We start from the raw sequence: 15,961 nt of genomic DNA on the forward strand, positions 1-15,961 counted from the left end.
CGCTTACTGTATCGGCGCAGAATTGCAATATCTAGGAAAAATAATTTTAGCGATTAATCACTGTGACCCTAATGTAAAATAGGCCACTTAAACCACGATTTTACAGCAAAACAGAAATAATGGCATATTCGTAATTTATCTACACATTTTGTTGTATTATTTTTTTGCATTACACATTCTGCCGTCATAATTTGTATCCTGTACTGTTTTTTAATTTTGAGTTGATTTACTTTATTCTTTAAAATGTTTACCAAACACAATACTGTATCATCCTCCAATATGCCAATGCAAAATAGGTAGGTCCACACATAATGTCTTGTAATATCTTGCCATAATACTCAAAGGGTATTACCAGTAACACTAGCAGTATGCTGACTCCCTCTAGCGGTGAGTGAATCACGGCCACACTTAGGCATACCATACACATACAGTATAAACTATATATTCATATATATATGTATATACCCCCCACACACAAAATATTTGAAACAAACACAAATTCTGACATTTATATGTTTATTAAAAAAAATCTTTGTTTATGAAAACGTACAAAAATAATTATTGAGGAGAAAATGATAAGACTTTCCTTGCTGACATTGTTTTATTCAGCATAGTCTTTATGACAAAAATATACTTATATATAATGGGGAAATTGTACAGCAGTAGATGAAGAGCATCAAGATTTTCCTGACTGAAATAATAATTTATCATTTTGATGCTCCTCTTTCTGCCCAGCAGCTAGAATTTACACAAATAAACCTCGACTGAATGGAAGACAAACATCTCAAATCCCCCATTTTAAATTAATTTCAAGAATACTGGAAGTAATTCACAAAAAGTGCTTACACCATGACATAACTCGTAATATTTCCATTCAGTGATACATTTTGGACATTGCGTTATACTGGTAAAGTTAAACGGAAAAGAGAGTTACTGTCAGCCACCGAACAGAAACACAGAAATAGAAATAAAAAAGTGACTCGTTAGAGAACAGCTGCAGCTCCCAAATGATATATTTAAAAAAAACATGACAAATTCTCATTGTCGTCAGTACCAAGTTCTGTGTAAAAAAAACCTTTGGAAAAAAAATTAACTATTTTCCAAGCTATGACTAAGAAGTGCGTAATTACACGCAGCCAGCCTCGAAGAGTTTAGACAACGCTGTGCAGTCGGGGTCAATGAGGTCGGCCGGTTTCTCTCCGTTCTCATTTTCTGCCTCTTTGTTGGCTCCCAGCGCAAGGAGATAGCTGTGTGGGGTTTACAATTTTAGACACTGTAGGAAACAATTCCCTGTCACTTTTATTTATTTATTTTTTTACTTTTTATTTCATATGTGATGTTAATCATTTAGTTCTTTTTATTTGTACACATAAAAAATATACGTATCGTATAATTTTTTTTTTATTTGAGGCAAAATTCAGAATCTGTCTATCTATCCATTACCTTGTTTTTTGTTCCATAATTTTTTTATTTTCATTATTTATCACTTTTCAATTGCTAATTCACTGGATAAAAAAGGAAAACGTGATTTACCTTGCAATCTCGGGATAGCCATCACTGCAGGCCATGTGAAGAGGTGTCCAACCTTCCTCATCCCTCTGATTAACATCAGCACCAAACTTGACCAGCAGCGTCACCACTTCCAGATTCCCCGTCAGCACCGCTTCATGTATCGCTGCCATACCTGCACCACACACACTCCATGAAACCATCTCATCATCACATCACCCTCACCAACCAATAATAATTTTCATGCTCACCTGATGGGAAGAGCGTATCCACACGAACCTTCCTCGATCTGATGAAGCGACCAATTTGCGCCAATTCCCCTCGTCTAACAACATCCTGGAAGATGATGTCATTAGGAAAATGCACAGTCCTCTTAATAGGTATGATCGGTCTCACAGGAGCAGGATTTTCTCGCCTTTGGGTACTCTGCGTTGAGCTGTAGCGGGAGGGGATGTATGTTGATGTAGAATTGTAGGAGGGTGTGTAGTATGACGGGGTGTAATGTGTACTACTATACTGGGTTGGGGTGTATTTTGATGTCGAGGTGTACGATGGTGTGTAGTGACTGGATGCAGAAGGTGTGTGGTAAGTTGGGATGTACTGAGAATGCCGTGTGTACGTTGACACTGGCACGTGGTAGTTGTACTTCATTCCTGTAGTCTTCTTTTATGCTGTCAGCACAGCAGAGAGAATATAAAAGCTCAGAGAACAACAAAAAAATCAGAAAAAAAAAAAGAGGAAAAAATATCCTTTTTGTTCCTTCGTCCTTGGATCCTTCCACCTGGGTCCAACTTGCTCAGTATGATAAAAGTTATTTTATCATCATTGTCTTTAGTCCGTATTCCCCGGTTAGCTCGTGTGATCTTCTTTTTTCTCGTTGAAATTCTGCGCTCGCTCCACTGGAAGTTTTGAAGGCTGAAAGATGGCGCGAGCCGTGCAAGGTCAGCTATATAGCTTCTGTTGAGCTATTTCTGGGTCTAATATCCAATGACTTCAACGTGAAAATGAGAAGCCCTTGTCCAACTCCACCCAATGTGAAGTCACTTGACCAATGAAATTGCACACACGTCTTGCTCATAAAAATGTTTACTGCCGTGATGTTCCTTGGAAGTCTTGCAAAATACGTATAACCACCTTAAAAACAAACGGATCAAAATGGGGTTCATCTTTTTATATTTTCTCAGGTTCTCCTAAAATATTACATTTCCTTACATAATTAAATATTACAAAAATGATCGGGCTAACATTTGGTCAACAAATACTTTCTGAACGTGTGAATCGTGTTGCAACATGGAGATGGTGGCACCAGCTGTCCTGAGACTCGCTGATCAGCTGGTCATAACTGGTTTAAAAGAAGAAGAACCATTTGGAACTTTAATCTACTTCCAAATGGTGTTGACAACCCCTGTAACTTATCTGCTCTCAAAGGATTCTCTTCACAGCAGGAAATGATCTCGCATGGCCACCAAAAGTCTCATGAGGCAATGTTTAGATGCTTGGGCTAAGTCTATTAAAACTACTCAGAAGATTTCCATAAATGTTTTCTGGCGAGGTGGTAAATGTGGAGACTAATTCCGTGCAGACTGAACAGAAGCTTCAACAATTGGAATTTCCACAGCTTGAGAAGGAGGCCTTCTCAGATTTCAGCCCCTCTTATATGGTTCTGCAGGAGTCCAAGGGTGTCCCTGACTTCCAAAACACTACCTTGAATGCAAGAAGAAACCTGGAAAATGTTTGTTTGCTACATCCCGGTGTTAAACCTCCTCCTGATCATGTGCCAAATGGAGGTCTCACACGTTCCATGGGCTTTCTATACATAGGTTCAGGGTGCCCTACCTCCCACCTGCTGTTTGGGGGTGCAAATTACCAAGAAGTCACAGTTGACATTCGGATGCACCTAACACCACCAAACACAACGCCAGCCGCCCTCTGTCTCCAATAATTTTGATGTATATCTTTGTGGCCGTTGGCTCTGCTTTGTGAATTTTAATCTTTCTTTTGTGGCTTGACACATTAGTGTCAAGGCCATGGATTTAAGTAGCACTGGTCACTTCTCAGTATTCCATGCCAGGGATACCTGCTCCACTTCAGGAGATTATGATTCAGTTACCAGTTATATTATTTTTAGTCTCATGGAAATATGACATTAGTATTTTGGCAAATCCTAATTCAATCAGTTATACAGAATGAGGAAGTGTTGCGTAATTGCTAGTACCCCGCTACTAACTTAACTACATATATGAGAATTGCTATTTTCAAGGTTAAATTATATTTCAGTCATGCAGCTACTATAGTAATATTTTAGACCGTAAAATACATGTAGGAACAAAAAAAAAAATTACACTCACCTCGCTTACCAAAATGAGTATATGTAGTGATGCATTTCACTAGTGACTCTCATGACCCGGGGTGAATAGTTTGGTGACTTCATTCCCTAAAAATAAAGAACTGTGTTGCAAGCATGCTCGTTCATAGCATGTTACCAATACAAGTAGTGATCAAATTCAAAACAGTCTTCGGGTGTAACACAAGTCCTCCTTTTTTATGGAGGCTCTAAAAATGATGCTAAGTATAAAGAGAATGAAGACCATATGGTTAGGCACAGTCCTCTCCAAAAGTATTGGAACGGAAAAGTCAATTCCTTTGTATTGTATTGTATATTTTAACGTAAATATGTTTTCAGATGACAGCCTGGGGCTTCCTTTTTTTATTTAACATCATCTGTGCATAACATTTAAAAAATAAGAAATTAACCACCATTTCCAGCATCATCTATGGTGGCCTGTAAGCACCAGTAAGAGAGAGAGAGAGAGAAATAAATCTCTTAATGCCAAGTTGGCAAAGAAAGTGGACGCGTTGAACTCTCATCTTATCTGCTCATAAACACGAAAAAACTTGCCAATGTTTTGAAATTAAAGCATCTAATAAAACAATTTCTACAATTGTCCCATAAGAGTCACTTTAGGAGTCATTGCAAGGTGTCTCTGGATGGACGTAATAAATCAGTGTTATCCAACTTTGAATCAAGCTTCCCTGCAAATAAGTAAAGGCAGGAAGGGATCCAGCAGCTGTCCAGAACGGGAGGACTGAGAATTAACACGCATTTGAACGGGAGTATCGCAGCTCAAGCTCACTGCTTGTGTGAGGATGAGGTTACACAGGCCCAAAACTGCATCCGTGGAAAAAGATGCCAAAGCGGGGGCGAAAGGTTATGCCTCATGATACCTGATTACACAATAGCGTGTGTGTTTCACGGCGCAAATGTCAATTATAACCCGGATCAACAATCACCTTAAACAGTCGGGCAACAAAGTGTAGACAAGGTTATTGAATTAGTGCTTATGCAATGAAATATGCTTGACCTTAATCAGGTATACTCACAAAATGTAACCTTTTTTTTATTTTTATTTTTTAAAAATAAAATCAAGTTATGTACTGATGCACCTTTCAAAGCTCCAAACTGGACTACAAGCTATAGCTAGTAATAAGTTAAATAAATAAATAATAATAATAATAATAAATAAATACAAAAATAAATAAATACAAATGAATAAATAAAATAATAATAAGAAATGATAAATAACTTTTTCATTGTGTTAATGGCTAAGTCCAAATGATGACCCCATTACTGTGTAGTAGCTTAAGACAACAGATTTGTCCCCATAAGGCCAAGTCAAAAGAAGATATTCCCCGAGTGCATTTCACAGGGGTCAATACGCTAATATTATCCCATCAGCCAAAGGCAATTTAGGAGTGGTGCCCCAGAAAGAGGTGACGTCTGGGTTGGGTTTCACGGTGAAGACTTGAACAGCATATGGGCTGAAATAAAGAGGGGTCAGAAGACTGTTGTATCATTCATACTATGGAGTCAAGTCGCCTGCCTTATTTAGTACCATTGGTCTTAATAGCCTCTGAGGCCACATGAACTCTTACGTCATCATCGATCATCTTTTCTCGTGACACACCGACGCCCCCCGTTCTACATTTTTTTATTTTTTTTTTGCTATGAGGTCTTGTGATTTCCCAAAATAAAATGGCCGATGGCACTAAACTCAGTGTCTACTTCCCTATGAGAACATCATGGTTAAGATTAATACTCTTATTATTTAATTCAGATTCATAATTTCAAATTATTATTTTATTTTTTTAAAATTATCATTATTCATGGGTTCCTTCATGGTCACACCACACTATTCCGCAAAGATTTGTGGAACTTTTTGATTAATTGCAAGTCCATAATAATAATAATAATAATAATAATAATAATAATAATAATAATAATAATAATAGATTTTTTTTAAACAACACATTTTCATGAAACAATTGAAGAAGATGGGTTAGTCTTGGAATTTCATTGAGGAGCCACTGCCATCAAATTAATATATCAACTAATAGTTTGAAATTGCTACAAGGGACGTACTACATTTGTTAAATTATAAATAAAAGATAAGATAACAAATCCTCATTAAATTCTAATATAAAAAACAGGCAACTTTTCATTAGAATTTAATCATGAGGCCATTCACATTAGTGTTTAACGAGATTGCCTCGATTTCATCATGATCCTGCAAGATGCAGAGATTTCCACTGAGGGGTGCTACAGATTAACAAAAAATGAGCGGGGAGGTGGTTAGGACGCTTGGAGCCACATTGTATCGAAATAGAACAGAGGTACATGATAAAATAGATATGAAGGAAAACTGGAAACTGTATTGCAATTGTTGCATATGTGGTTTGATCCCTTATTTTTTTTTGCTTTCTCCATGCACGGCCATACTTGTGCTGTCTATTCTATGTCCATCTGTTTTCAGCTGTAACAGGTCAACTTTAGTTAAAAATATATTTCTCATCTATTTTTTAAGAACTGTGTAACACGGCACAGAGTGATGGATGGTGACCGTGGCAGTAACATTGACACTGTCAAATTTGGATGGTCCAATGGGGCGCTGTGATTGATGTTTCTTCTTCAGAGCTCTTTGCTGTCAGCACTCTTGTCCACCCAAACAGGAATCATAGTCAGCTGCACACAGACATGCATTGTGTTTGGATTGTGCATTACATGTGCCATAAAAAAAAAAAAGTGGTCACCTAATCACTACTTTTATAATTAACTCAGGATGCAGGGAATAAGTTGCAGATATTCTATTTATTGCACTTAGTTGAAAATGCTTCAAGGAGACTTTGATCACTCGTCTTATAATTCTTTACATATAAATATTGAATATGTCAAGAGGCTTACCAATCTCTGCAGGCACTCTTTCTGTAGGTTAGAATCGTCACGGCATTTCTGTAAGGGCACAAAACTGAAAGGGGACATGCTCATTGTTCCGTAATGCAGAACATGAAAGTGAGCATTGCCGGATGTGTGTGTCAGAGCACAAACCTTCACTTGTCCCCTGCTGGTGTTGACGTGGACTGTCACGCCATTCTCTCATCAGGGGGGTGTTTATTAAAATATCAGAGGAAAATCTGGATTCAAAGAAACATTTTTGGGTGTTTTTTACAAATAAAATGGCAGCATTGAGGTACGGGGTGACCCAATTTATGTGATTTATGAGCAGTTGATTGGATATTTTGCTTTGACTTGCAGATAGATACAAGGCGGACACAACAATATCAGATAAGTAAATAGTCTACAAAAAGGCTTCAAGCTCGGTATTGACACTCTCAACTAAAGGTTACTGTCAAACTAAACATAAATAATTCTCTTGAATGAAAGATATAGAACGCCACTCTACATACACCATCCATCCTTTCCCTTCAGGCAGGAGGCGATGGAGGATCTGGAGCAGGATCAGCAGGCGGAGGAACAACTTTTTTCCTAAGCTGTTATACAATACAGCACTACTGTATTGGATTAAAAAAATATTTCTTATATTCCTAAATGACAATAAAAAATAAATATAATAAAAATATATAAATATTTTATTAAAGGAAACTTTGACTTTGTATTGTATAAAAAATATTTCTTATATTCCTAAATGACAAAAAAAAATATATATAAATATATGTAATGAAAAAAAAAAAATAAATATCTTAGTCAAGGAAACTTTGACTACAAGGTTAATATGAATAGGAGCCACTGGAAGGAAAAAATGTGATTTAGAAGAGGAAGAGAACACATGAACTGCAGGATTTAACTGTCACCCCGGGCAGACAGATTACAACGCTAAGTGGATGTGAGCGGCAACATTGAAATAAGGCGCAAGACACAGGAGGAGACAGACAAAAGTAAAATGAGAGACGTTTTCTTTTTGCCTTCACCCTTTTTCTCCCTGTACAATAACTCAGAATAAAAAGTTGGCTCGGTTTGCTGCCAACAATTACTTTTGAATCGCCTTTTCCTCATTAAAGGTCATTTATTCATTATCCCAGCTGTCTTTGGGTAAGAGACAAAATGGTCGCCAGCCAAATTGCAGGGTACAAAAGACAAACCATTCCCACTCACATTTACACCTGCAGACAATTTAGAGTTCAATGATAATTCAATTTATTTTAAAGCCTTTTTTTGCTCTGCAATAAAATAAACAATAACTACAACCCAGCAACCAAACAAGCAAACGCACACACTGGGATGAAAAGATAATGTCACTGCTGCTTTTTGTCGTTTCCAAAGCACAGTACAACTATTTTATAAACAACTGTGACTTTTGAGAGACATTTGACTGGAATAACAAAACTGTTACTATAGCAACAATTAAACAACAAACTGAAGAAAAGGCACATTCTTTTGGATTCACTCCTTACACAAGCTGACCCATAATGAAATATAAAAAACTATTTATGCGAGTATTTTATACAACAAAGCCGCAAATTACGCTTGACAATAAGGTGGGTAGATTTTTCATACTAATTATTATTAGAGAAAGCGTTGTGGTTTAGTCTTAAGCAAAGTGAAGATGAGCTGCAATGTTCTTTTTGAAAGGGAGTCGTGTTGTTCCGTGTTGCCATGGTGAAAATGTCCTTTCGTGTGGAAGCACTGCATATGTATGTGTGCCATCTGAGTTTGAATTTAAATTTATAACATATATTATTTACATTCAAGTTATAAACAGTGTCAAAAAAATAGACTATTAAATTCAAAATCAAACTTAGGGCACAATGATATTGAAGTACGGTCATCAAATATGGTCATTCACATTTAAAAAAAAATATATATTTTTAAATATATTTAAAAAATATAAATATATTATATAAATATCTAATGATATAAATATAATATTTTAAAAATATTTAAAAAAATATATTTTTCCACAGTGGCATATTAATACAAAGCAATAAGTGTCAAGAGTGCATCAAAGTCCAAAATGCTACATTTTAATTTTTTTTCAGTACATCACTAAGGTAATTAATTTCGTTCCTGTTTCCAAAGTGACTGCCATCTTGACAGATCATAATTTACAACTGCATCTGTTACACAACAAATTTGAGAAGGACACAGCATCACCTTGCTCTTCTTTTCATAGCTGCCATCTGACCTGACAGCTGCGAATAAATACACACCGACGTGCACGTTACAAAAGCGCACGTGCAACAAAAACACAAAAGCAATATCGACCAAGGCTTTGATGACCGGATGGTCTTCCTCTCCGAGTCAGGAGACTGCAAACTGGGGACAAATAAAGACATCGGGGGAATGTGCACAACGGTACTCAGCAGAATGAAACACGCATGATGATAATCTTAGTCATGCAGGTGATGTATAGCAGCAAATGGTGATTAGAGTCTTGAACAAAATCATAATCCCACAGGTTTCAATTATAGAATTTAATTATGGCAAAAGCTAAGCACACATTATTCATATCAGCTTTGTGGTACTTGTATATAAAATGACTCAGGGGAAAATCTTGGAGCATATGCAAAGTGATGCAAGGCTGGAAGCAAAAGCCCTGTTGTTGCTGAAGACTTCAGCGTCATGCTTTTTCAGATTGTTTTTACCCGTGGGACTGATGATTCTGTTAGCAACTTGCATTTTGTTGCACTATAGAGGGCAATCTGTGATGTAAGGATTTTTTTTTTTGGCAACACAAAATAGAGCCTTGGAGAAGTTTTTGGTGGCATTTACAAGAGACCGTTTAAAAAAAAAAACAAGGGTACACGTTTTTGCGGCGGGACTCGGGCAATACTCGGGAGACTAGAACGTTCGAAAATCCATAAATCATATAAGACACAATTTCTGGAGCAATGTATGTGCTGTACACAGCCTCCATTTTTAAAACAAGCACACAGAAATGTGGCTTCTGCTCTGAATTATTCATAGTCAAGTGCTCTTTTTCTAAAGAACAGGGATCAGCCCCTTGGAGAAAGTTCTCCGGGTTGCCGTGTTCTTGCAAAATCTAAGTTCACTTAAGCCTGATGATCAATATACGGTCAAATGGATGTATGAGCAAAAATGAAAATATGTGTTATATAAAAACTATATGTGCTAATGAAGGCTAGCCTTTTTTTTTTCTGGATTAAAAAATAAAGACCAATTAATCAGATTTAAAAGAGTGGAAATTTCCAGATGAAGTTAAGTTGTATCTTAAAGCCAGTGAAGCGTATTATATTTCAGTTGTGCTCCGTGAAAAGCTGCCAGAAGGATCAAGTGTAAGAGACAGCCAAGATATGGAACAGTGGCATCTGAGGAACTGATCTGAATTCTAAAATGATGTTAGGGCTCGGAGCATTTCAAAAACTGCGCAGGTGGGACCCAAGTGACAGAACATGAGGCAGCCAGCATCTGACTGTCTGAGATAGACCAAACCTACGCCTTCTTATGTTGCGTAACAAAAAGAAGATCTCAATTGGAAAACATTTTTATAATTACAACTATCATCATGTTTGCACAATTTTTTTTTTTTTACTTCTATTATCCACAACAATCGTGTGAAATTAGATTTTCTCAAATTACTGGAATGATGAAACTCGAGCGTTTCTGTTTCTCTCTTATTACCTTTAGAAGCGACATCACAGTCAAATGTGAGGCGTAACACGAGAACTCTTGAATGGAATGTTAGCGTCTGATAGATAGGGAGCGAATTCTAACGATGAGGAAAAAAAATGCAAGTGAGTGGGTGGACCTGGACCTTGAACCTAGAGGAAGCTTCCGTACCAATCAAAATTCTCTCAATGGATTCCTGAGGCAATTACAGGATCTGACTTACAAGGTGGTGAAAACAACCAGCGTTTATTATCAGTAAATTTTTACAGATAATTTTAATTCCTTTTCCCAATCAACTGCCCAAAATAATTAACTCATTCAATGCAATTGATGGTTATAGACATCAAGGATATTATTAATTTGATCAATGTGAGCACACTATTTCCAATACTGCTTTGTTGGTTTCATTTAGTTCTCTGTTTCTCATGCTCTCAGCATCTGAGACCAGAATCAATATTACAGCAAGCAGTGATTAGTGCTCAATTAAGTCTCGCCTTTTTTTTTCCACAGTTGCTTTAATTTGGACAGAAATCATGTAGCTGATTAAAGAGATTGATTCACATTTTTTTTTTTGGAGCATTGCATGCAAGGATGTTTTTTTTTTTTTTCTTCTTGGCTGACTCACTGCAGCCACATTTTATGTTCAGATTAATTACCTGCCATGTTGTAATATTGTTTTACAATCCAGAACTAATAATATAGTTTTGGTAGACCACAAATGGCAGCCATGTTGTCAATCTTGATGTATAATTATATAATGATTTTCTGGTGGCGTTTTAATATTATTATTTTTAAGTAATTAACTTGAGCAGGTCAAAAACTCCTTTCAATCGTGAACATTCCTCAGGTTCCAATGAAATATTTTGTCCTCCTTTGCTCACACTACAAATATATTTTTAAACATTGCAAGCAGGAATGTTTTGCCCGTTAACATGACAAGATGTCACGGCATCAAAGGAAAACAACGATTCAGTTCCCTTTGCTATATGTGACCTCAGGGTGTTGACACAATAATGATCTCAATCTGTCTCTGGCATCTGTCAACAAGTTACTTTTTTTTTTAGCTGACTGAAAAATGTGACACTTGCAAGACAGATGATAGATGTGTGTGTGTGTTTTTTTTTCCTACTGTCCATAAATTCTCATGAAATGTCTGTCAGGTGTCTTTTTTTTTTGTTTACATTTAATTCATCTTACACTTAGATGGCATGTTGAACTATTTCTTTAATTGCCACCTATAGATTTATTTCATGATAGAAGCCGATTTTTATTCATTTTACATCATTGAGATTTTTTTCATTCAAAATGATGCACTATACATCTATTGTACGATCCATCCATATCTTTTGCATCTTTCTTCTCACATCCTGGTGAAGGTCAAGAATACCAGCACTGATCAGATTGCATTTTGTCTGCAGGAAAGCCTTCAAATTGTGATTATTCATGAATTCAAAGCAGTGAGGATTGAGCTTCAGGGTTTTTTCAGGTTTATTCACGCCGAAGGTCCCCGAAGAGCATCAGGCTACTTTTGGATAGAACATGACCATGAAATTTCTAAATGGTTTTCTCGGTAACCACAAAATGGTTGGACGGCTGACAGACACTTAATGAAAAGTAATGGGCAGTTTAAAAAAAAAAAAAAAAGAACATGTCTATCATTTGTCTTGGGAGTGTCAAATTAGTAGTATGAGAAGCAGGATTGATGACAGGTTACACGTATGACAAACTTTTTGCCCGACCTTCATTAAGGCCATTTTGATATATCCAGTTCACATTTAATGACAACCTACATGGGCACTAATGATCTACGTTCACGGCAGCCCCTTCAGCACTTCTCTCGGAAGGCTTGACATTTACTAGCGCTATGACAAAGCAAGTTTGTTCCCGCTGTTGTCTTCTGCAGGTTGAGCGGGTTTATGCCACTAAGGTGATTGTCCACAATCTGGTGGAGTGCATCTGAGCTCCTTCTTTGTTATATTCTAATTACTGTACTGTATTTATAGCTTCTAAATATATTTTTCCCTTTTTTTTTTGGGGTAAAACCACTTTTTTTTTTATTTCCACATGTCAAATTTCCATTAAAAAAATGCCAATTTGCTATAATTATGTATATTTTAAATTCTCTAGATACTTTTAAAGTAATATTTTAAAATGGAAAATTTTTCAGTGCATCCTGACAATCACTGAGAGCTACTAAATGTTTTCTAAATAGAATGTTTGGCATTTCATTTTTTTGCTGTTGTTGGAGCACAATATAAAGCAGCACACCTTGGTAAATAAACTCTATGCAAGGGCAGAAGGTTGCAACATAATGTCTGAATCGAAACATTTTTGCATTATCTGTGTGCTGTCGGAATGAACCTACTGAGCTGTTATACAAGCATATATTTATATTCTCCACATTTTGCAAAACATTCTGCTCTACTTCGATTTTATCGATTAACGCAGACAAAAAGAGCATGGCCAAGAGGTTCAACAAAATAAAGTTTTAGGCTGAAGACTTGCAGTAATATTTTAGCTGTCGCAAAAACACTATTTAGGTTTATTATGGTGAGTGAAATTTAATGCTTCAATTTAAATATTGATTGCAATATATAGTCTAAAATGAACTGGCAATAGTCGTTGACGCCACAGTAGATTTAAGGGATTAAACACTTTGAATAGGTTCTATTCATCCTTTCCAGACAAATTGATCCCGATTCATATTGTGAGCTGCTCTAGTGACGTCTGACACGCTGTGTCTAAAATAATTCACATGAAACAGAGCGCCACGGCGTGGGGCGGAAAGGATGACGCCGTCGTGCCCTCTGTTCCATCCAGATGTTGCGTCAGAAAGTCACAGCTGCGTGACACACGTGCTCCCCCTCTGCCTGCTCTGATTTGTTCCTTTTCAATCCCGAGATCTTTTTTCCTCAATGGATTATAGATGGTTATCCTGCTACACACGTGCGACTCTTGGGTCACACTGTTGAAGCAAATCAGATTCAACTTTTTGTTGTGGTCAAGATAAATGTACCGTATTTTCCGCACTATAAGGCGCACTGGGTTATAAGGCGCACCTTCAATGAACGGCCCATTTTAAAACTTTGTCCTTATATAAGATATATACATTTGGCCCGCAGGCTGGACTTTGGACACACCTGCTGTAGTGGCTCAATATTGGTCCATATATAAGGCACACCTGATTAAAAAGCGGCTTTTGAGAAAATTTGAGGTTTTTAGGTGCGCCTTATAGTGCGGAAAATACGGTAACCAAACATGACAACTGTCCTTAAACAAATAGAGAGTAACTTTTGAAATTGCTTCTATGGTCATTGATGAAAGGATAAATAAAGTTTACTTTTCAACATCTACGATATATTGAGCTCTGGAGACAGAGATGACATGATGACCCAGTGCGACACACACACACACACATCACCGAGCACACATTCCTCTTTCCCCTTGATGGGATTATCATCCTGAACGCTATTTGATGAGAAGTGGACCTGCTGCAGCAGTAATCCATGCTCTGGTGTCACCTGACCTGTCAGCATCCCCGCTACGCCATGTGACAGGCGTCATGTGTGATTTATGACGGGGTTACGAGAGAGCCCAGATAAAGGTTACAGCTCAAAATTACACGGCGTGACTTCAATTGACACGGGAGGATAGCACCAAATTCTGACATTGACTTCAATGTTGGGGGAATGAAGGTTTTTATGATATTATTTTGATATTTTATATTATTTTCTTCGATGTGTTAAATGTGACGTTATATAATGAGAATTTTCCTAATGATGACAATGACGTGCGGCCATGTTGACCTGACATACTTAGCGAATATTTACCATCTAATGGCACTTAAAAATCCAGACAGCTGCTGCGTTCTAATTTCTGATGATCCTGTAATCCCGCAAGTCGTAACCTGCCAATGGGAACATGATGCAGCACCATTTCTCTCCTAAAAAAAAACGTTTTCAGGCCATACGCAGTAGCGAGTGTAAAAAAATTATAAAAGCATCATAGCTAAAGCGCTGCTCTGAATTACACCAGAAATAGCCCAAGATCAGAGAGACAAAATATTTAATCAGTCTGCACTCTATCTGGGTCAGACTATCTGAATTTCCAGCAATGAATAAACAAAAAATAAATTTAAAATACAGAGAATTTGAAAAGCCTAGATTTTTTTTTTTTGCCCACCTCAATAAGAAGCAATGTCATTCATGGCACGTTTGCTGAACGCACACAATCCCATCCTTCCTCCCGTGATAATATTCCCAGTGAAGTGTGTTGTGATTTATTTTTTCCACGCACAACCAAGCAGTTTATGACTCTCTACTGCTTCCATGTTTCTCTCGCCTTGTATGTGGGAGGAGACGCCATAAAACAGCAATGACTCAGGGTACCGCCAAGGGTTTAGACAGGCCGTAAAAGTCAGGGACCAGCTGATGATTATCTGCTCAGCAGGACATCATCGAGGCTATTTTACGGCCTAACATCACCCCACAAACTTATACGAAAAAAAGCTTCGTGTTGCATAATTTAAGTTGGCTGCATATTGTTAATATCAAAACGGCCAACACAAATTGTAATGACCCCATTTGGTTGTTAATTCAAACACAAAACATTGAATGCAATACAGCCAAACACAAGCCAGTGAAAGTCACATAATATAACGTGACAGCTTTTGTTAAGCTCATTTTGTCATCATTTATTATTTATCTCCACAGCCAGCCTTTACTTTTAATTGGTTATTTTCGATCTGTAGGACAACTTGATGAAAGCGTACATTTGAACTGTGTCACTACAATATGGAGACTGTGCCCCTGCTTAGATTTACATGTGACGGGTAGATGGAGGTGAACCCCGCTTGTAATTAGGACCCAGATGGCATTGCACTGACTAATTATAGATGGCGCCGATATGTGACAGCGCATAATAAATACTCATGCAAACAGGAATATATCGTTAAGAGCCTGATGGATTTATGATTAGCTGAGGGAGGGGAAGAAGACAAATTTATCTATCACATGTTACAGTTTCATTTTAAAATAAATATTCCAAGTGCTCTCTTTTGTCTCATTTTCCGGCTTTAGCTTGCTTATGATTTTTTTTTTCTATCTTTTTAATCATTCCTTTGAAATGATCGCTCTCATTAAAAATGGATTATATTATTGGCTGGGAACAGCTGCCAGATGTTGATCTCCCACTGCTTCCCATATTCATAAAACTACACTGTACAGTATACATCAATTAATGAAAAATCATAACAAATTATAAATTCAAACTTAGGGGGATATCTTTATATAGTCGTTTTCAGAATCTGTGGCATAAAAGTTGATGAATGAAGTTAATGAAAAAAAAACAAAAGCAATTTGACAGTATCAATTATTTAGTATAGCAGTTCCACCCTTTCACTCAATCAAAATTGAGCTGGAAAAAGAGCAAATAAAACTGTCGTGGATATACTACTCTTGTTCACTTACAAGTCTCAGTTGTGTCTTTCGATGAATGCCCTCAAAATTGAACCGGATGAAAGTCTCCAGC

At 37.0% G+C, this 15,961-nt stretch overlaps 1 protein-coding gene and 1 long non-coding RNA gene across 4 annotated transcripts; both read right to left on the minus strand.

The window, feature by feature from the left end:
• Window positions 1–499: 499 nt before the first annotated feature.
• ppp1r27a (protein phosphatase 1, regulatory subunit 27a) lies at window positions 500–2,447 on the minus strand. Its single transcript, XM_049744176.2, has 3 exons — window positions 1,761–2,447; window positions 1,534–1,684; window positions 500–1,247 (listed from the first exon to the last, which is right to left on the minus strand). Exons 1-3 carry the CDS (start codon window positions 2,158–2,160, stop codon window positions 1,127–1,129), a joined length of 672 nt encoding a protein of 223 aa, XP_049600133.1. The 5' UTR covers window positions 2,161–2,447; the 3' UTR covers window positions 500–1,126.
• A 3,696-nt stretch (window positions 2,448–6,143) lies between these two features.
• LOC125983697 (uncharacterized) lies at window positions 6,144–14,365 on the minus strand. 3 transcript variants are annotated; one of them, XR_007486782.2, is made up of 3 exons: window positions 8,957–14,365; window positions 6,749–6,978; window positions 6,144–6,529 (listed from the first exon to the last, which is right to left on the minus strand). It is a non-coding gene; the product is annotated as an uncharacterized lncRNA (long non-coding RNA). The 3 variants fall into 3 exon arrangements; XR_007486781.2 differs by lacking the exon at window positions 8,957–14,365 and having other exon boundaries at window positions 6,749–6,812; window positions 6,893–8,618; XR_007486780.2 differs by lacking the exon at window positions 8,957–14,365 and having other exon boundaries at window positions 6,749–8,633.
• Window positions 14,366–15,961: the final 1,596 nt, after the last annotated feature.

The sequence above is a fragment of the Syngnathus scovelli genome, chromosome 16 (assembly GCF_024217435.2).
Source record: "Syngnathus scovelli strain Florida chromosome 16, RoL_Ssco_1.2, whole genome shotgun sequence".
NCBI classification, from domain to species: Eukaryota; Metazoa; Chordata; class Actinopteri; order Syngnathiformes; family Syngnathidae; genus Syngnathus; species Syngnathus scovelli.

Coding starts and splice junctions, on each gene's coding strand:
- ppp1r27a (XM_049744176.2), bottom strand. CDS start 2,160: ATGAAGTACAACTACCACGTGCCAGTGTCAACGTACACACGGCATTCT. Junction 1,685..1,760: donor GGATACGCTCTTCCCATCAG/GTGAGCATGAAA, acceptor TGTGTGGTGCAG/GTATGGCAGCGATACATGAA. Junction 1,248..1,533: donor GGCTATCCCGAGATTGCAAG/GTAAATCACGTT, acceptor AACCCCACACAG/CTATCTCCTTGCGCTGGGAG.